The sequence below is a fragment of the Pelobates fuscus genome, chromosome 8, assembly GCF_036172605.1.
Source record: "Pelobates fuscus isolate aPelFus1 chromosome 8, aPelFus1.pri, whole genome shotgun sequence".
NCBI lineage: Eukaryota > Metazoa > Chordata > Amphibia > Anura > Pelobatidae > Pelobates > Pelobates fuscus.
In genome coordinates this window covers 115,853,932-115,876,789 of record NC_086324.1, presented here as the reverse complement: position 1 = coordinate 115,876,789, position 22,858 = coordinate 115,853,932, and the positions used below count along the sequence as shown (strand labels likewise).

Below are 22,858 nucleotides of genomic sequence, written 5' to 3'. Positions count from 1 at the left end.
GATATCTCTACCTGACGCCATTCCTTTAAATCTCTATTAGTGTTTTTCAAAAGATGGATAAAATTAGATTCCATAATTCTTTCTAATTTTTTATTTATTCTTATCCCCAAATAAGTAAATTCTTCTGGTTGGGCAAAGTTATATTCATTTTGTAGTTTGATTATCTTATCTGATGACACGTTCTTATACATTGCGGTAGATTTAGAGAGATTCAATTTATAATTAGATACTGTGCTATACTGTTCTATTTCTGTTATGACATGTGGGAGGGATTTTTCTGGGTCGACGATATACAATAGAGTGTCGTCCGCGTATAGAGAGATCTTTAAGTCCCCTTTTGAGATTGGTAGACCCTTGATTAGTAAATTTTGTCTGATTTTTGAAGCAAAAATTTCTACTGTTATAACATACAGAATTGGTGACAAGGGGCACCCTTGCCTTGTGCCGTTTTCCAGACTAAACCAATTTGCACATATGTTTTGGCCTATGGATCTTGCTACTGGCTTCTTGTACAGGGAACCTATCGCTTCATTGACCCATCCTTTTATATTAAAGGCCTCCAGCGCTTTAAACATGAATCCCCAACTGACCCTGTCAAACGCTTTTTCTGCATCTAATGACAGGATCAGGAGGGGATTACATGTCTTATCAGACAGGTCCATTGAGTCTAATAGCCTTCTGACATTATTTCCTGAATTTCTGCCAGGAACGAATCCAACCTGATCTGGGTTGATAATTTTAGGCAGAACTGTTTTTAATCTTTTTGCGATGATTGAAGCAAAGATCTTAACATCTACATTTATCAATGAGATCGGTCTGTAGCTTTTGACATCTGTTGCTATTTTGCCTGGTTTCAAAATTGGTAAGATGTTGGCTCTTAGCATCTCTTGTGGAAATGCTCCTTCTTTTACGGCTTCATTAAATGATCTTGTTAGTGGCTCAGCAATTATATCTTTCATTAACTTAAAAAACTTATTACTAAAACCATCAGGTCCCGGAGTTTTATAGTTCGCCAAGTTATTTATTGCCTCAATTACTTCTTCTTTTGAGATGTCCTTGTTTATTGAGTCTAGCTGATCTGGGGATATTTTTGGTAGTTCAAGATCTTTTATATAACTGTCTATGGATTCCTCCGTAGATCTGTCTGGTAAATTATAGAGTGATCTATAGAAATGATTAAAGATCTCTCCAATTTCGTTTGGGGCTCTATATATATTTCCTTCATATTCCATTTTATCTATGCGGTTATCTGCCGTTCTCTTTTTCAGTTGATTTGATAAGATTTTATCTGCTTTGTTTTGTCGGTAGTAATATCTGATTTTTAATTTGATCATTTTCTTTTCGATGTTTGCTAATATTTTTTTCTTAATAGTTTGTTTGAGATTAGTGATCTTTACTTGTCCTTCTTTATCTGGATTTAATTTGTGTTCTCTGAAGACTTTGTACAACTGAATATATAATTCAGATAAACCCGGTCCGTCTTTTTTCCTAACTCTACTCTTAATATTTATACATTGTCCCCTAATAAAGGCTTTGTATGCACACCAATTATTTAATTCTGAGGTGTCTTCAGGTCTGTTATCTTCTAGAAAATGTTGTGACCCTAATTTTAATGAATTTAGGTTTTCGTTGTTATAAAGTATTGAATCATCTAATTTCCAAGTAGTTCTAGGATAGGGACGTATCCCGTCCTTTATATCCATTATAACGCTATTATGATCTGACCAAATCATTATATTTATACGTATGTCTATTACTTTATCTATTATTTTTGGATCTCCTAGAAAAAAATCAATTCTTGAATGAGTATTATGCGGCCAAGAGTAGAATGTAAACTCCTTTGCGAGCGGGTTCCTGACCCTCCAAATATCATAGAGATTATTTTTATGAATTATATTCTGAAAGGACCTAGCGTTTCTCAAGGCATTTTTATCCACACAGATCTTGTTAATATTAGATTTATCCAACTCAAAATCGAAAACACAGTTAAAATCTCCCCCTATTATCACACAGCCCATGGCTACTCTATCCGCTCTTTCTAATATGTGAGAGAACACTCTCATCGGATTTACATTCGGTAAGTATACATTAATCACTGTATATAGTTCCCCGTTAATTTCACAGATCAATATTATATATCTACCCTCTATATCGATATCCTTATGTTTGATTTCTACTTGGAGTGTTTTGGAAAAACCTATAGCCACACCAGCTTTTTTTTCCTCCTTCTTAGAGGCAGCTACTATTAGAGGGAAGTTATTGCCAAGCCACCCAATACTGTCTCCTAATATCCAATGCGTCTCTTGTATCAAAAATACTTGTATTTTCTCTGTCATTAAATATTCTCTGAAGGCCGCTCTCTTATGTGAGATATTTAAGCCCTGTATGTTAATCGTAGCAAATCTTACCATACTCTATTCTGGTTCATTAACTCTTTGCCTTTTTTCCGGAAGATTCTATAAACTCGTAGCAATACACCTTTCATATTCTTACACCAGTCACACACATTCATACTAACTTTTATACTGGAGTCTCTAATTATAAGGGACTGTCTTCTGCACATACTTGGTTGCCTTATCAAGGCAATCACTAAGTTCTATTTAGAACTTATGGGCGGGCTGTGTTGGGCCACCGTGGTGGTGTGGGTAACTGGAAGGAAAGAGGGGAGAAAAAAAAAAAAAAAAAAAACCCAACTAAATCTTAACTTTAACTTGTTAGTTAATTCTATTTCCTTTTAATCAAGTGATAATCTTCTTTAACCTCTTGTGGTGCCTCTATACTTTTAACTTAAAAGTTAATTCTATTTCATTATTAATCAAGTGATAATCTTTCTTAACTTCTTATAGTGCCTCACTCCTTTTGGTTTTATAATTAATTCTATTTCATTTATAGTCAGGTGATAGTGCCTCTCTCCTGTTATTTAAATGTGCCTTATTGGTTCAAATTACTCATGTCTACTTTCCATATATTTAAGCTGATTCTATTTATTATGGGTGAGTGTAATAGTGTGATATCTCTCCTTTCATCACCATCTCTCTCTGTTGTACTTACTAAGTAACATAGTTTATAGGTGTACCAATTGCTTCAAATTACCCTTGCTTCTATATGTTGGCTCAGTTTCCTGATGTGGTGAAATTAATTCTATATTATTCTATATACATGTGAAAGTCTATATACATGTGTAAAAAAAAAAAAAAAAAAAATAGCAACTCTCATTTGTTATCCCTTCCCTCTATCTCCTCCCACCCCCCCCTCTCTTCCCCATCCTTCTTGCTTTAACCTAATCCATCAGCTTCTTATCTTTTAACCAAATAACTGCTTTTTCTACAGAGTCTAGGACCACTAGCTGATCGTATATGTATAATCTTATTGTAGTGGGGAACCCCCATGTATATTTGATCTTCTTAGCTCTCAAAGTTTCTGTAACAGGGGCGAATGCTTTCCTTTGCATTCTGGTGAAATAAGATAAGTCTGCAAATACAATTATATCCTTATATTCTTCCCCATGTGGTTTCCTGACTCTGCTTGTTTTTAAAATTTCCTCTTTGAATTGGAATGATTGGAAACAGCAGATTATATCTCTTGGTTTTGTTTCTGGGATATTTTTGGCTCTGTACAGCCTATGACACCTTTCTATGGAATGGGTGAATTTCTCTTTCTCTATCCCCCAGGCTTTCCATAAATTATCCAGAAATTCTGGGATCTTATCCTGGGTGATTTTTTCTGAGATATTTCTTAATCGCAGGTTATTTCGTCTAGAGCGATCCTCTAGATCTCCTACTTTTGTCTCTAAATTTTTAATTTTATTTTCCATATGGGTATGTTGATCTTTCAATATTTTCTCTTGAAATTCCAGACAATTTATTTTTTCTTCAGCCATATTTATTTTCTCAGTTAGGAGTTTCACTTGGTTTAGAATCTCCTCTGAATTCTTATTTATTTGCTTCATTAGTGTTTCTGACTGAGAATTTAGACAACTCTCCAGAAATTCCGCCGAAATTTGATTATTCGCGCAGATTTCTGAGCTGTTTAGTGTCTGGTCTGATCTTGAAATTGTTAAAACATCCTCTTCTGCTTTTTTTTTACTTTCTGGTGAGAAAAAATTAGTTACTTCTCTTCCCATTTTAAGGTTTTTCTTATCCCTTTTTACAGTAACTTTCTCCTGTGTTTTAGAGGCCATCTCTGCGTTAGACTTCTACTATCTAAGTCTGCTGTTTAGTCTGCTGTTTAGCTGATCCACCAAAAAAAATTCACCCCCGATGTCTGTGACTCCAGTTTGCACTTCGATAGATCGTTAGATCTATAGGGACAGCGTCGGGCTGCCTTGAAGCAGCAGTCAGTTATTCCAGTTTACCTCTGGGCTAGATAGCCAGTCTAGGGCGCACTAGGGTGTTGCTTATCTACTTTGCTTATCTAAGTTATGCTCTGCCTCCTCTCCTTGTCCCCATTACCCCATTCACTTGTGACTGGGGGACGCTCTTTTTAGGACATTTTCCACAGTATCCTTGCCCACCTCTCCTATTTTCAAGTAAGGGGGGTGGCTGATTTACTTGGTGGGACTGTTCCTACTGCTTGAGGGATCTTATAGGGAATGTTATCTGTCTTTGACTTTATGAGTCTCCTTCCTAGCGACTGTAGTGAGCACACCTAGCCACTACTTGGCACTTTTATACACTTTTTTTATGTTTTACCAGATCGCTCAGATTATTTAAGGGAATAATCTGGACACATTTATTGATTATGGGCATACCTCTTATATTGTGTCTGTAGATATTATTCTACTATAGCCACAGTGGGTACTGGAACTGTGTTTACCGCTATATGCCTGCTGGTCCCAGTGAGTTATACTTTCTATTCACAGACCATTTCTATACGTTAATAGTCCTGTATGGACTTCATTATATTCCATTAACTTTAGCTCTTTCACCACTGACCTAGGGCCCCCTTCTGATTGAAATTTGGTCCTCATTAGAAGGATCATATACTGTTCGCCTTTTTGGCCTCCGTGACTCGTTTGTTGTATTTAATGATCTATTACTCAGGTTTTTTAAGGGGACCCTGTTTTTTCACCTTATCACATTTTATACACATTTAAAGTGTGTAGGGGATGGGTTTTTGGTATTTTTTTCTGTATTTTGTACTAATAAAGGTTCCTATTACGTTAATGTATGTGACTTCTATTAGGAGGTATTTGTGAATGAGAGTGGTTTCCACCCATTGATCGTGGGGGGATCCCCCCTCATTTTCTTGTCCCGGTTTGATGACATTATCAATTAAAAGGTCATCAATGTTTGCGATACCTGCGAGGTGAGGTTATTATCTTGCAGGTTATATCGCAACACCTCGATCTCCTTAAATTTTAAGATTTAATCATCAAACCCCTCTAATTTCCTAATTCCATTCCAAGCTACGCCAAGTTACGATATTATCCAGAACAATTTTTTCCTATATATCTGAATTTCTCTCCGTGAGGGTGACAAATCAAAAAAATACTTGATAGGTTATAGATTTTTGAACAAACACTTTCCATCTTGAACCAAGGTTGAGAAAAAGAAGCTTCAAATTGAGTAATAATGTTTAATTAAAGCAAAACTATAGATCTTTTTAATAATTGGGTATCCTAGTCCTCCTTTTTTTAAGACAAAGTTAAGATAGAAAATCTAGCCCTCTTTCCCAACCAGACGAATTTAGAAAAAGAAGTCTGGAATAAATGAAGCCAATGGGTTGAAACTTTAAGTGGTAGGTTATTGAATAAATATAACCATTTAGAGATAATATAAGAGTTTATTGTGTTAATTCTACCTATCAAAGAAATTTCCAAGGGTTTCCAATTATTTAATAATTGATTAGTTTCTTTTTTTTTAAAGAATCATGAAATTCCTTTCCATTAATTCTTCAACTTTATTGGTTATTATTAAGACTAAATAAGAAAACTTGTCTACATAGATGCAATTAAAATGAGATTTAAGAGAGTTTAAAGAAACGTAGTCTAAATTTTTGGGCATAACTGAGGACTTATCTATGTTAAGTTTGTAGTTTGAAACAAATGAATAATCTTCGATAACCTCCATTTGATTTGGTAATGAGGATATTGGGTTTGTAATTGTTATTAGTATGTCTTCAGCATGTAAGCTGATCTTGTACTCCTCTTGTTTAATGGGATATGCTTTGATTGAGGTGTTTGATCTTATGTATATTGCTAATATTTCCATGGATATAATATATAACAATATATTATATATATATCCATTGTGAATATCGAACCAGTTTGATAGAATTTACTCTGATTCCAAGGTTCAAGCTTATAGGTGTCATATTAAATATCCGATATTAAAATTGTCTAACTTGGACTCAGGAAATGCTTGATGCTTAAAACGGCACTTAAGACCATCTATGTTTAGTTCCAGGAGCAGATACCCCCTTCCTGAGCTGTCTCTCTTCTCAATCAGTCTCTTCTTTCTCTTTCTTTGAACTTATTTGTTATATGTACATGATGATCATCCCTATGTCTTATCTGTACTCCTTTCACCATTTCACTCCCTTCATACTACTGTCCTATGAGTATTTGCACATAAGCACTTACTTTTTTAATGTATAAAAACACAACTAACAAAATAAAGGTCAGAGGCTTATTTTGAATACCGACAGTTTGTCTGGTGTCTGAATTCACACTCCTCCAAGTGTACTTGAAATAATAATAATTTGGCTTCCTCTGAATATAAGAAAGATCAATATTTGGATCTTTATCACCAGTCTGATTTTATGTTTTGGCCGATTGTTTTTGCTCATGGATTGGAATATAGGGCTTTTTTGAGTTAAAAATGAAACCTTTTAAAACTATTGCTTCTAAAGACTGAAACATGAAGTCCTAACTTACCCCGATCAAATGCTTTCTCAGCATCAAGAGAGATAATCAGCATTTGTCTTTATTCTTTATCAGTTATATCTAGAAGATCTATTAATCTTCTGAAGTTGTTGTATGAAGTTTGATTTGGGAGAAAGCCAATTTGATAATGTAGAATGTTTGAAACGACCTGCTTTAGTCTTTCATAAATAATGGCTTATAATTTTGTATTTTTGTTAAATCTTTATTTGGCTACGGTATTAGAATTATATTTGCCTTAAGCATTTCACTAGGAAAATTTTAAGTATTATTAGCTTCATTAAATGTGGAAATAAGATGTTCCGAGATTTAATTTTTAAAGGTCTTATAGAATGTTGCGCTATATCCATCTGGGCCTGGCGTTTTTTGTTTGTCTAGTTTATCAATTGAAAAAAATTATTCCTCAACTTCAAAATGTTTATTCATATTAATTAGGTCATTTTCGTTGATTGTAGGGGTGTTAATTTTGCTCAGAAATTGTTTTATATCCTTATGCTCATGAGCCTGCGAGAGATTATATAGGTCTTGGTAATTGTGACAAACTGCCATTTGCCACTGGGTATTGGAGAGGACTGATTGCTAGCCTCCTGCCCTGCGACTATGGCCCTGGGATGCATTGCCCTTTAAGAACCATCTGGGGACATACTGTGGAGTTACTGGGTGGCCATCATTTCATGTATCAGAGGCACATGGTGAGAACAATGGATGAAGCACATGGTGAGAACAATGGATGGCGGCCATTTTAACTCACAGACAGGGGACACATTATACAGTAATTATTTTTTATATAATCTGTATATGTTCTGCGGAATCTGCATTAAACTGTATCTTCCAAACTACTGAATGGATCTGGGTTAACTTTGGATATGTGGTTCACCCAGATCCCCCGGGTCTGAGGATATACTTTATATGGGGTTATTGCATGTTCTGGGGTCCCTGTGATGTGTTTTATAAAACTGTATTCCTCTGCCTGTGATAATGAGATTACCCATTGTGTTCAGTAATCATATTACAGGCAAAGGGGAGGATTTTGTGTGGGAGTGTCTGTGTGTATTGTACGGATTGATTGGTGTACTGTAAATCCCATCCTTACATGGGAGAATCCTTTATAAGACAGTGTGTGAATAAATCTAGAGTTCAGTTCTTTTTGACCGTCAATACGTAGCCTTGTCTCGTTATTGGAGGGAACTGCTATATCACACTGGGGATTGCTATGTTTTACATACTCCCTTGGGCTTTAATCACTCAGCTCTTTTAAGAGCTGTTCCTGTTACACTCTCCTGGAGGAGAGGTCTTCCCCACATGGTCCTGGAGGACAGAAGCCGATCCAGGGTGGACAGAAGACGGCGAGGCTCAAGTTAAGCTACGGCGGTTGTGGAGTCTGCGGTGGCTGTGGTGTCCAGTGCGGTGCTTGTGGTCCTCGGCGCAAGCTAGGAAGCGTCCATCAACGGAGGGTACTCGGTCGGAGTACGCGGAGCTCCGTTACAGTAATATTTATTTAAAGTACTGCCAATACCTTCTGAGGAAAGGTAACTCTTGTTATTATCATCAATTATCTTATACATTCTTTTATTTACAAATTCCTTTTTTTAGCTTATTTGTTAGTATTTTATCTGCTTTCTTACTTTTATGGTACCATTTTTGCTTTAGAATTTCCAGATTTCTGCTTATATTTTCAATATTTAGACTATTTATTTGTTTTTTTAGAGCTTTAATCCTGGCGAAATTGTATTTTGACGGATTTTCTTTATTAGTATTCTCTAAATGATATAAGGAAACCAATAAGTTTGACATATTAATCAATATTTTTTTATTTTCGATTGCACTCATTTTGATAATATGTCCTCGTATAAGACACTTATAAGCCGCCCAGAGAACCAAATTAGAATCTACCATTTTTTTTTATTGATTTATGTTATCAGCATTGTGTAGTATGTAATAATTTATCCTACAATCTGATATGGCTTTAGTTGTCAAATTTTCTTTAAGAGACCATATGATGGCATTGTGATCTGACCATGTGATCGTGTTTATTAAAGCTTTTCTTATAGTCTGTGTTGAAATGAAGTTACACATAATCATGTCTATTCTTGCATAGGAGCAATGGCTGGCTGAGAAGTGCGTGTAGTCCTTGTCTTGCGGGTGTTTTTGTGTGTAGTGGAAGCCAAATATCGAAGAATCCAAACTTTTTTAGTAGCATTAGCAGAGATCTGGAAAGTCTTGCTGTTCTATTATCTATTTTGTCTCGCTTTAAGCTTCTAATCGAATAACACATTTACTACGCAGTTATAGTCATCAGCTAATATTAACTTGCCCTTAGCAATCTTATCTACTTTGTTAAAGAGTTTTTCTAAAAATGTTATTTGACCTATGTTTGGGGCGTACAAATTTATCAAAGTGAAGATATAATCATTCAGTTTACAAATTAAAATAATTAATCTAGCCTCTATAAAAAAAAATAATATTAATAAAAAAAAAAAATTTAAGCAGCTTATGCCAAACTTAATTTCTATTATAGGATAGTTTTTCTTCTCTCCTTCTCTTTCCCTCACGTCACCATATTCCACAACCAATGAGAAATGAGGAAGAAGAGGGCCAAAGGAAGAAAAAGAGAGGGGAGAAGAAAAAATTTCTTAACTTCACCTCCCTTCTAGTCATTAGCAATTATATCTCATAATGTTTCTTTAGTTTTTAGGGTTTTTAACAATATTTTGTTTTGAAATTATAATAGTTTTGTAGGAAATCCCCATCTGTATTTGATCTCACGTGATCTTAAAATAGTTGTAATTGATCTTTTAGATCAATCTTGTGATCCAGGAAAAATCTGAAAAGGTTTTTATTGAACTGAATTATTCTTCTATGAGTTTTTTTCTTTAATTGATGAATATATAATCTCCTTAAATTTGAAAGATTGAGAATTAATAATGACATCTCTTGAAATCGTAGGTGCAGTTTTGGCATGCCATTGTAGAATTGTATTTTGACACTTCTATTCCTAGGGCTTCAAAATATTTTAACATAATTTCTTCTAATTTATCAATGGTTATGTCTTCTGATTAGTGATGTACCGAACTGTTCGCCGGCGAATAGTTCCCGGTGAACATAGCGTGTTTGCCGCCGCGGCCGAACACATGCGCGGTTGGATCCGCCCCCTATTCGTCATCATTGAGCAAACTTTGACCCTGTGCTTCACGGTCAGCAGACACATTCCAGCAAATTAGCAGCAGACCCTCCCTTCCAGACCCTCCCACCTCCCTCCCAGCATCCATTTTAGATTCATTCTGAAGCTGCATTCTTAGTGAGAGGAGGGAAAGTGTAGCTGCTGCTCATTAGATAGGGAAATGTATAGCTAGGCTAGGGTATTCAGTGTCCACTACAGTCCTGAAGGACTCATCTGATCTCTGCTGTAAGGACAGCACCCCAAAAAGCCCTTTTTAGGGCTAGAACATCAGTCTGCTTTTTTTTTTTTTTTTCTGTGTAATGTAATTGCAGTTGCCTGCCTGCAGGCTTCTGTGTCAGGCTCACAGTGGATATTGTGCCCATTTGCCCAGTGCCACCACTCATATCTGGTGTCACAATAGTTTAAGCTTGACATTTAAAAAGAAAAAAAATGTTTTCACTGTAATAGATTGAATAGCAGTTAGTTGCCTGCCAGCTTCTGTGTCAGGCTCACATTGGATACTGTGCCCATTTGCCCAGTGCCACCACTCATATCTGGTGTCACAATAGCTTAAGCTTGACATTTAAAAAGAAAAAAAAATGTTTTCACTGTAATATATTGAATAGCAGTTAGTTGTCTGCAAGCGTCTGGGTGTCAAGCCTTCAGCGTGTACTCTGACAACCTCTGCCAGTGTACTTTGCCACTCATATCTGGTGTCTCTATAGCGTGCTTTTACAAAGAAATAAAGTTTTTCAGTGTAAGCTAATAGCAGTCAGTGTCCTTAAAGCGGGTGTCAGGCCTTCAGCGTGTGCTCTGCCAACCTCAGCAAGTGTTCTTTGCCACTCATATCTGGTGTCTCTATAGCGTGCTCTTACAAAGAAAAAAAGTTTTTCACTGTAAGCGAATAGCAGTCAGTGTCCTTAAAGTGGGTGTCAGGCCTTCAGCGTGTGCTCTGCCAACCTCAGCAAGTGTACTTTGCCACTCATATATGGTGTCTCTATAGCGTGCCTTTACAAAGAAAAAAGTTTTTCACTGTAAGCTAATAGCAGTCAGTGTCCTTAAAGCGGGTGTCAGGCCTTCAGCGTGTGCTCTGCCAACGTCAGCAAGTGTACTTTGCCACTCATATCTGGTGTTTCTATAGCGTGCCTTTACAAAGAAAAAAGTTTTTCACTGTAAGCTAATAGCAGTCAGTGTCCTTAAAGCGGGTGTCAGGCCTTCAGCGTGTGCTCTGCTAACCTCAGCAAGTGTACTTTGCCACTCATATCTGGTGTCTCTATAGCGTGCCTTTACAAAGAAAAAATGTTTTTCAGTGTAAGCTAATAGCAGTCAGTGTCCTTAAAGCGGGTGTCAGGCCTTCAGCGTGTGCTCTGCCAACCTCAGCAAGTGTACTTTGCCACTCACATCTGGTGTTTCTATAGCGTGCCTTTACAAAGAAAAAAGTTTTTCAGTGTAAGCTAATAGCAGTCAGTGTCCTTAAAGCGGGTGTCAGGCCTTCAGCGTGTGCTCTGCCAACCTCAACAAGTGTACTTTGCCACTCATATCTGGTGTCTCTATAGCGTGCCTTTACAAAGAAAAAAAGTTTTTCAGTGTAAGCTAATAGCAGTCAGTGTTCTTAAAGCGGCTGTCAGGCCTTCAGCGTGTGCTCTGCCAACCTCAGCAAGTGTACTTTGCCACTCGTATCTGGTGTCTATATAGCGCATTTACAAAGAAAAAAAGTATTTCAGTGTATGCTAATAGCAGTCAGTGTGCTTAAAGCGGGTGTCAGGCCTTCAGCGTGTGCTCTGCCAACCTCAGCAAGTGTACTTTGCCACTCATATCTGGTGTCTCTATAGCGTGCCTTTACAAAGAAAAAAAGTTTTTCAGTGTAAGCTAATAGCAGTCAGTGTCCTTAAAGTGGGTGTCAGGCCTTCAGCGTGTGCTCTGGAAGAGGAAGCCTCCTAGAGTAGCACGGGGAAGTTCAGGATTACCTTACGAAAAAGGCAGATTAGGGTTACCAGATATAAAAATCTATTATACATTCTCCTTTTTAGCACAGGCAATTAGGCTACTGAGACTTAGGAAAGCTGCCCAATACCCACTTTGGCTATCTTTAGAAAACATAAGTCTAGATACAAATAATGCAATACACTACTTATGGACGTGTTCGGTTCCAAAGACTCCCACTAAATTCATCTTACATAGCACAAAGACTTTACTAAAGGTTTGGAAGGAGTGGTGCTCATATGTGATAAATCCGACCTAACTACTTAGAGCCGCACCAATTACGCGTTAGCGGCCCTCTCCCCAGGCCTTCAAGTAAAGAGATGGCAGAATAACGGTGCAAGACAAGTAGGTGACTTATGTATGGGACACAACTAAAGCTTTTCCCAGACCTCCAAACTGAACTAGAGTTGGAACCTAGAGATATGTACTTATTTTTAAGAATTAAGAATATTGTGCAAGCACACGCCTCTGATAACCCACCCCTTAATGTAAATAATTCACTTACGCCTAGAGGTATTCTATCATACACAAATGTTAAACCACTATCCTTGTGCTATACTGTACTGACAGAAAGTGTAGCTCCTGAAAAATTAATATACATGACACAATGGAAGAGGGAAATAGGGAAAGAGATCCCCAGAGCAGACTGGTACTTAGCCATGACTAGTACTTAGCCAGCTTCACGAAACCTCTCGCTATGGGAGGCCTACTGCAAAATAACAATGCGGTGGTATTTGGTGCCTCAAAGGTTAGCACGAATGTACGCTGGTACAACAGGGCTATGTTGGAGGTGTGATACAGCAGCAGGAACTATGACGCATGTGTTCTGGGACTGTGCCTTGGAAAAGTATCCAAAGCACAATTTTCTATAAGACAGAGTTTTTAATACCATTGGATGTAGAATAATATTTACTTCATATTATCTCCGGAATTAATGTACACCCTCATAGAAAGGTCGCAAAAATAGCCCTGGCTAGTAATTGGAAGAGCAAAGTAATACCCTTATTAGAGGGAATATATACTAGGATGAATTGTATAAGCGCATACGAGAAGATGGCTAGCGAAGCAAATGGATATATAGATAGATATCAGGAAGAATGGCTCAGTTGGACTAGCAATCATTCGGCTTCAAAGGGGTCCAATACAAGCAACATAAGCACATAATGTAGGACGGTCTGACTAAGATGAAAGATGTGTTTAAGTTTAATTTTAGGTTACAGAACGGACATTTAGAGTTAGGACGCCCTAAGGAAAAGCAACTCAATAGGACTATAAAGGGCAAAAGCTTTGGTGGAACTGGGATCATTGTAAAAGAGGGATATTCCTTTAAAAACGGAAAATGGAAAATGTTAAGTTAACAGAGAGTAAAAGAGGGTTTCCCCTACTCCTAATCCTCCCCTTTTTTTCTGTACCCATTTCCCCTATCCTTAGTTTGATAAATGTATAAAGCAATATGGCGATAAAGTAGTACTCCATTAAGCAAGAAAGCTGGTTTTAGTTTTTGTAAACTGCATGTAGATTTAACTGCTACAGGAGCATTGGATAACATGTAATATTGTGATGTACTGCTGTTTGGTACTAATAAAAAAAAAATGTGAAATGAAAAAAAAAAAGGGAGACACAGGTAAGACAATCACCCCATTAGACTGGGACATCCCAGGAGAGTTTGGAAGGGAGACCAGGGACCCATCCCTACTCCAGTATAGGGCCAAGGCAGAGACCGAGCAAGGGGGATTGGAGGGAGAAAGGTTTATTTGGGAACAAGATAGGCAATGCAGCCTAAGTGAGACTCACAAAACAGGAGCCGCCCCATCCCAGAAGCGACTATTAGTTCCTAGGAAATAATGGTTGGAGCTTCTGCGGATCGGACACGACATATCTCTGGCCGGACACCTGGGAGTACAGCGCACCTCCCACCGAGTGACTCAGAACTTCTTTTGGCCGGGGGTCTCTGGGGATGTGCGACAATACTGCAGGACCTGCAATGTCTCTCAAAGATTAAGGAAAAGAGGAGACCACCCTAAAGCCCATCTCGTATCTATGCCTATCATTGACGAACCCTTCAGTCAGGTAGCAGTTGACCTTGTAGGTCCACATCGAAACCCAGTCAAGGAACTAGGAGGACCGACCAAGCATCTTTTTCCATCTCCCGCTTCCTAAAATCGATTTTAGGAAGCGAGAGATGGAAATACATGCTTGGTCGGTCATCCTACTTCAAATTTGGGGCACTGCGCCTGCAATCTAATGTGCCACCAGATCGGAGTGTTGTGTTAAGTAGTACTATTCCTATCAGTTTAATCCCTGTTACATCCCCTATCAGGGGACGTGTATATAAGGCATCGATTTTAGGAAGCGGGAGATGGAAAAAGATGCTTGGTCGGTCCTCCTACTTCAAATTTGGGGCACTGCGCGTGCAATCGAATGTGCTCACCATTAAAAAAAAAAAACAAGTGTCCTGCCCTCCCGAGCCCCCACCCCGTGCCCTGTGCGGTGGGTGGGGGCCCTAAATTAGAATAAAGGGGGGGACCTATTGCCCTCCCCCCCCGACTCCCACCCCTGGGCGGCGGGTGGGGGCCCTAAATTAGAATGAGGGTGGGTGCCCTAAATTAGAATAAGGGGGAACCTATTGTCCTCCCCACCCAGCCCCCACCCCTGAGCGGCGGGTAGGGGCCCTAAATACCAATAAGGGGGGGAACCTATTGTCCTCCCCCCTGGCCCCCACCCATGAGTGGCGATGGGGGCCCTAAATTAAAATAAGGGGGGACCTATTGTCCTCCCCCCCCACCCCTGAGCAGCGGGTGGGGGCCCTAAAAAAAATGTTACCCCCCGGTGACTAGGGGTCCCCAAAGCCCTAGTCACCCCCTCCCAAAAAATTATAATAAACCCCTACCTACCCCCTCACCTTAAATATAGTGAGGGGGGGACAATAACTAAGTACCTGTAAAAAAGCAATAAAACTTACTATTTGATGCCTTCTTGTTTCTAAAATCTTCTTTTTTTCAGCCCCAAAAAGGCAAAAAAAAAACACATAATACCCGTCGCACTTTGAAAAAAACATCAAAAAACAGAGCGCAAAAAAAAGACAGAATAAAAACCCAGTAGCTAAAAAAGTAATCCATCTTCACCCATGCAGGGTACCACGCAGACTGAGCTCCACAGGGTGGGGCAAGGCTTATAAGGCCTTGACACGCCCTGCAATTAGGCTCAGAGCACTCTGATTGGTTGGCTTAAGCCAACCAGAGTGCTCTGACAGGTAAATTAAGAGACTGACAGGTAGGTATCTACAGTTACCTGTCAAAGCACTCTGATTGGTTGGCTTGCAATCCAACCAATCGGAGTGCTCTGTGTCATTTTACACAGCATGGGAAAGTTATTTTGGGATTTCCCCTCGCTGTGTAATTTGACTCATAACTCTGGTTGCTTTCAATCAACCAATCAGTGTTATGAGTCAAATTACACAGCATGGGAAAATCAGATTTCAAGCCAACCAATCAGAGTGCTGTGACAGGTAAATGTAGAGACCTACCTGTCAGTCTCTTCATTTACCTGTCAGAGCACTCTGGTTGGCTTAAGCCAACCAATCAGAGTGCTCTGAGCCTAATTGCAGGGCAGGGCAAGGCTTTATAAGCCTTCCCCCACCATGCGGAACTCAGGCGGCATGGTGCCCTCCATGAGTGAAGATGGATTACTTTTTCAGTGTCTGGTTTATTTTTTTCTTTGGATTTTTTTTTTTGCGCTCTGGTTTTTTTTTTGACGGGTATTGTATTTTATTTGCCCTTTTTGGGGGCTGAAAAAAGATTTCAGAAAAAAAGATGACATCAAATGGTAATTTGTATTTTTTTTTCCAGGTACTTAGTTATTGTTCCCCCTCACTATTTTTAGGGTGAGGGAGGTAGGTAGGGGTTTATTCATTTTTTTTGGGAGGGGGTGACTAGGGGTTTGGGGACCACTAGTCACCTGGGGGGGTAACATTTTTATTTAGGACCCCCACCTGCCATTCAGGGGTGGGGAGGACAATAAGTCCCCCCCTTTATTCTACTTTAGGGCCCCCCACCCTACGCTCAGGGGTGCGGGTCGGGGGGGAGGACCCCCCCTTATTTTACTTTAGGGCACCCACCTCTCAGGCTGCTCACTGTTTACTAGACATGCCCCTACTTGTGGTATAGCGAGTAGGGGCAGAGTTTACTAATACCAAGTAATTTTTACTCAGCATTCGTTAATTTCGTTAATTAGCATCCTTTGGTGGATAACTCCCTAATTCCCATGGTATTAGGGAGCTATCTACTTACTCATTCCCATCCATTGACTGGCTAAGTAACTTACATTTTATATGAACGTGTTACTTGATTTTTGTAAGTGTTGCAAATGCTTACAGCTGAATCCTGGCTACCTTTATATTTAAACTGGTAGACAGTGTAACATTCCTCATTCTTCCACTGGGTATATTAGTACTTTGGTAAATCTGAAATTCGGCAGTTAGGTTCAGCAAATCCGAAATTCAGCGCTTCGGCAGTTTGGTTTGGTTTGGTTTGCCACTCCCGAAATTCAGCACTTTGGCAATTCAGCTATCCGTATCCGAATGTCCAAATTTCCCAAAATTCGGCCGAATTAACATTCGGACCGAAACGAATTACACATGTCTACTAGTTTTAACACTGCATTTTCTTTTTAATTGCTTTTACAATATTGCAGATTTTTATCCCATTAATTTTGAATTCACAAATGCTCTAACATATCATTAAAATTAAATTTTTAGCATTAGCACTACCTCTATTGTTAGAATTACTGTAGGACCCACCGATATTGGGATACTGTACATATATGAACATATGGTGGAACTGAATCCCCATATTAGTTTGCTGAAATAGCTTATCTTTAGCATCCTCACAAATTTTGAAAAGTTTTTTTTATTTGTGTGCTGTTCCTTAATCTGTATTTATATACATAACTGTTGTAGCATATGGCTTTTATAGAAGCAATTATTTTACCCATCATGTGTGGTTGACTGTGGGCTTTTCACTAGACTTTTAAACTCAGTTCTTTTCTCTGAGACAGCAGGCTTCCGAATGCAGCCTGGTACCGCATATTTATTAATTCTTTTGTTTTAAAGAAATGCAACATTGATATTTTATTTTATGCTTGAGCAATCCACTGAGATTACATGTGTCTGATCTGATTGCAGTCAGTATAGTACAGTATCATTGCTCTAATGTTCTTACTGCTACCACTGCAGGTACAGTGGTATAGTACCACTGCTTTAAGTAAGCTTTCCCTTTTCAAATAGTCATCTTTAATCCTTCTGCCATTGCAATAGACTCAATTCTGTACCCGAGTAAGCAAGGTCATTATGTGCAGGAGATGTGCACTTTTAATAGTAGAATACTTGTGCTATTCTAGTAAATTGAGCTAGTTAATTGGGCTGGCTGCTTAACACATCATTTAGTATCTTTTGGTTACATTTAAAGCTGTAAATGTAGTATTAAACGTTTTTAGAGATCCTGTATATTTACAATTTTATTTTAAAACAAAAAGGAGGAAGAGTCTGCGCTAATTCAATTAAGCAGCAACCCTAAAAGGGAGATCCCTTGGGAAACCCTTTATTGAAAACAAGAAAATGCAAGAATGGGGGTCAAGGGCTGCGCTTGAACAAAAGAAGTAAAAAGTGTATAAAAATATATATAGATAAAATAAGCAATAATAATAAAATCAAGTAAAGTTCATCCGGATGTATAGAAAAATAAATATAAATGAAATTGAAACAGTCTCACTGGTGTGTAATGATACGGTAATAATCCTCAAGTGTTGCTCCGTCCGTATGGTAGGTAGTCCATATATGTGAAAATAAAAGAGAAAAGAAAAAGCTGCCAATGGTGAAATATTGTATGTCATACAATATTTCACCATTGGCAGCTTTTTCTTTTCTCTTTTATTTTCACATATATGGACTACCTACCATACGGACGGAGCAACACTTGAGGATTATTACCGTATCATTACACACCAGTGAGACTGTTTCAATTTCATTTATATTTATTTTTCTATACATCCGGATGAACTTTACTTGATTTTATTATTATTGCTTATTTTATCTATATATATTTTTATACACTTTTTACTTCTTTTGTTCAAGCGCAGCCCTTGACCCCCATTCTTACAATTTTATTTTACCCTGATCTTACATATATATTATTATTTTTTTTGAGTGCATATTCGTTTTACATCTACGCATGAGGTACCCCAACGGCAATCCTCCAGCGTGTTTAGTACATAGCTAGAACAATTGGGATAATTAAAGTACATGCACAATTTTATATTTATATTTACGTAGTAGACAAATCGTTAGGTTTACCGCTTGGTGGATATTGATAGGCTTAGTCCTGAAGTTAGGGCAATTGGTGTAGCATGTCCCAAAGGATTGCTAAAATGCTGTGTTACAAGGGGCTTAACTGGGCTTTCCAGGGGGGGTGTTTGCATGCGGTAGCAAAAGACAGTCTAGTCAACAAAAGGTGAGTCCCCTAGGATGTATCTGCATAACAGAGTGCGTGAGTGTCCAATTTTTGTGTGAATGGTGGGTACCGTTGTTCCATTAGGGCCATCCTCTCTCCTGTTTTGCCGGTCAGCCTATGCCTTGAACGGGTAGGGATCAGGTCTTCACCGGCAGACTGTGTGTCAGGTGGTTCTGACCTCTTGTGGGTAAGCCCTCGCTGTTAGGTTGGTGGGAGGTCCGGCTGATGTGCGTCCGTCGGTTTACTTGCTGATTCCCTGGGGCTGTCGGCATGCTCCTGTTGCAGCAACGGTGGGTCTTCTGTCTCCTGCCGCTTGTGGGTGTCTCGTTGCTTTCGACTCTCCGGGCGGATTGGTACTCGAGGTGTCTGTGCCTTCACCTGTTTAATCCCGCTTGGGTGAGTGTGTGGCTTGGTGACAGGCACTGCCTTTGAATTCTCCAGGAACATTAGAGCTTCCAGCTTGTCCCAGAAAGCTTGGAAGGCCCTGTCCAGCCCATGCTTTATTCCTGGCTGCTCGCTGTGGGTACTGTGGGAGCAAGCTGCCTCCGCCATTTTGGGTGTAGTGCCTCCGTTTGTTACAGGCCCCTGTGTCGCTTCAGCAGTCTTGCCAGGTCATCTCAGGGTCTCCCGAAGGTAGACCGGGATAACCCCCACCGGTCCAGGGGGGGGGGGGCAACGAGGGTCTGGTCCCCGCTTGTCAGCCGTGGTTGTCAGCGGGGGTGCGGCAGTCTCCCGCACGCCGACCACGTGTGTAGGCCTCTCAGGCAGGGCTAGTGCAGTGTACCAGATTTGTTGCTTGTTTGGCATCGTTGTGTGCCACTGCTTGTCACCTTCTGGCTGGTGGTCTTTTTGGGCTGATTAGGTCCTGATTTTGTGGCTTAAAATAGCTTGTTTGTTGCTGCAGAGCAGGAGCTAACCAGGTATGGGTCCTCTGCTCTCAGTTGTCAGGCCCCGCCCCTCATTATTAATTATTTTATAAATATTTATTTTTGCAGAGCATTTAGTAAAGTAAAGGATGTATAACAAGGATGTCTTATCACTTTTCTCATGACAACAATATCTTGCATTAATAAGTCTTTTTGAGAGTGCAAACTATGCAGTTACAGAGAGAACATGACCCCCTGCCTACAACCAACTGTTTTGGAACTAATGCTGTGCTGGTGTATTAGACATATTAGGGAATTCACCAAATATTTATATATGTCTCTCTTGTCATATCCATTAAAATCCACAATTGCAGCATTGTATGCTAATTACAATGTACCTAGAACCTGAATTCCAAGTGCCTTGTGCAAGTTTATATAAAATCAGCTCTCCCTGATGAAGATCACTCTTTGTGTCTGGGTTACAAATAGCTAATTAAATTCTTGATATTTCAAGACTTGTGCCATGACAACGTATTGGGTCTTCTCTTACATATAAGAGGTTACCTAGGTGTATTTTATAGTTAAAGTTTCCAAAGTACCAGCCCCATGTTGGACGCCAATTGTAACCGAAGCCAGTTCCCCTATTTAAAATATATAAATAATTGAGAATACAATATAAAATAGGGAGTGTCTTGGAAACAATAACGTTTTGTCTTTTTAAATATTTTACTAAATAAAAATATAAATATAGACTTAAAATCCATTACAATAATTTATAGCAGAATTTATAAGATTAAAGTATATGCTTGCAATATCAGTAAAATAGAATAACATACCCTCCTGTAAATGTCAACCTCTCTCAGTCATGATAAAATGAAGCAGCGTCTCTGTCTCCAAAATCTCTCCTCTGTGTCCTAATATTAATAAGTACACATATTTATGCCTTATATGTTCTAAAAGGTAATTTTAGGATCTACCTTAACTTGACCATAACTTGATACGAGGCCATAACTTGGTCATTTCAAATGGGAACATCTTATCTATGTTTAGACTAAAATGTACGGGTGCAAACAACATGGGAAATTCCCTGACTTGGGGGAATTACACTAACCTAGGACAAGATGGCATCCTAAAGTCTGAACACCATTTTCACTGAATATGGGTAAGCAGTCACTGAAGGAGATTGGAATCGTATACTTGCAAATTTCCTTCTGCAACAACATGTAACACCATGCTCAAGCACTGGTAGTAGCCCAGCAGAGTTCCTTGTGAACCAGCGTCTTAAAACTTGTCTGGATCGTTTACATCCTGATTTGACTTCTGATTTACAAGAGAAGTGAGAATTGCAATTCAATAAGAACTATAATGCTTCTACTGTGAGAGTATTTGCACTTGACAGTGCTGTCTATGTCAGAAACTATGTTTCTGGGCCTAAATGGATACCTGCAAAAGAACTTGTGGCCACAGGACTTTTGTCATACAAAGTACAAATTCCTGATGGTAGAATATTACGAAGGCATGTTGATCAGATCCGGGAACGGAGTGATGAGATTGTGTCTGCTGCCGGTCCAAGTCATACTATGTTTTCTGTGATGCCGGATGATGGTGAACCACTGGAGGATAATGGTGTCAGTTCTCCAGGAGTTGTTGTTGCAGAACCACTTCCTTGCGGGTCATCTGACAGATAACAGGAAGAAGGAATGGGCACAACTGAAGGTCCAAGTGAAGCAGTTTCAAACTTGCCCCCTGGGCACCCAAGAGGAAATATACACCCTCCCAGTTATTTCAAAGACTTTGAGGTTTGGGGGGAGGAGTGTTATGTATTGAGGTGTTATGCAGTCCACCTCCCAGCAGATGGCAGCATAGTGAATTTATGCACTTGGTTCCTGTTTGTATTAGTGTGTCTTATGTTGTACTCTTATTATTGTGTGTGTGCTGAAGTAAAGGAGAACTCCTATATCCACTACTTGTCTGCGAGCCACTTTATAAATATATAACATTCAAATACACAAAATTTGCCTTAATGGTATATGTATTGGCAATAGTACTCAGGAGATGCAGTATGATACAAATCAGGGGTCTTTCAAGTGAGTTTACTATTACAATTCACTATACATGTACTGCTGGGTTCTGAATGTAATAAAAAAGAAAGGTGAGAGTAACGTCCAAAAGGTATTACATTGTTTGCAGAGTAAGCATAAGGAACAAGCTGAAGGTCATAGGTTACAAAATACCAATTACAATTATTTATATAGCACCAACATATTCTGCAGCGCTATGCAATAGGAAACAAGACAAACATTTCATTATAACAAAACATGTATAACATACCGTAACAGTAGGTGAAGAGGGACCTGCCAAAATAAGCTCACAATAAAAGGGACACTATAGTCACCACACCAACTACAGCTCAATGTATGTGTCATTAGCAAAATAGCTCTGTGAACAGTAATAATATCTGATGGCTGAATCAGATCTAAAATGTGCAAATGCAGGGGTTTGTAAAACAGCTACCACCCTCCGAGCTGTTAAAGAGGCAGCTAGAATACTTGCCCCAGTTTGTGTAAATTATGTAAATTAGTTAACTCTTGCAGTGCAATACGCAAAGCACATGGGTAGTAAAAGCACTGCTGAAATAATCTGCAAATGTGCATGTGTACACCTGAAGTATTATGGGATGGCAGAGGGCCCACTCCTGCAGAGATGCAGCGGAGGTAAGTATGTTTTGTCGTTACATACACTGCATTATTCACAATGTAATATTTACTGGGGTGAAGGAACAAGGGACTGTTTCAAGTGTTGCATGATGTGAATTGCTATATGGTGTAAAAAATGAAAGTCTGTTTGCAAATTTATATCTAATATACTTATTTTTTCTCCATTTCCAGCCTTGCATGGTGCTCCTTCACTTGCTGTATGGCAGCTTCTGTTACTACACTGAACTCTTATACTAAAACTGTCATAGAATTTGGAAACAAGCATAAAATATTTGAGCAAGTCATACAAGAGCAAATATCCATGGATTCATGTAAGTATCTAGAAGATAAACCAGTCAATTCAGTTTCTTACTCTCTGAAAATATCAGAGGCAGTTGTCAAAAATGCAAAGCAGTCTATTCTAACCGGGGCTTCAGGCAACTTTGGAGAAATCCCAGAGACTGTGGAAGAACAGTGCTGAATTTACAGAATTCACATTTGGTAAAATTCTCATGTACTACTACACACTGGATCTTTGAACGCAAAATTGTCCAGACAACTTGCAGCTCATAAAAAGTGATAATAACTGAACCCACATGGAATTAATGGAGAAGTGACTGGAGAGACAACAAGAAGGAAATAAAATTCAAATTACCCTTATGCATTGAAATTGTATTTTTTAGAAGTCTCTATGCAAGCTCACATATCAAAGAGAGTAGAACCTCATAAATAACTTTGAATGAAAAATGTATTTATAAAACTTT

The 22,858-nt window shown here is 38.9% G+C and overlaps 1 protein-coding gene across 1 annotated transcript in view; it reads left to right on the top strand.

Annotated features, from left to right (window-relative positions):
* GSG1L (GSG1 like) overlaps positions 1-22,575 on the top strand; it is a 212,615-nt gene extending 190,040 nt beyond the window's left edge. The window contains exon 5 of the mRNA XM_063429465.1: positions 22,287-22,575. Coding sequence (XP_063285535.1) covers positions 22,287-22,575 — 289 coding nt within the window. The remainder of the gene's footprint in view (positions 1-22,286) is intronic.
* The last annotated feature ends 283 nt before the right edge of the window (positions 22,576-22,858 follow it).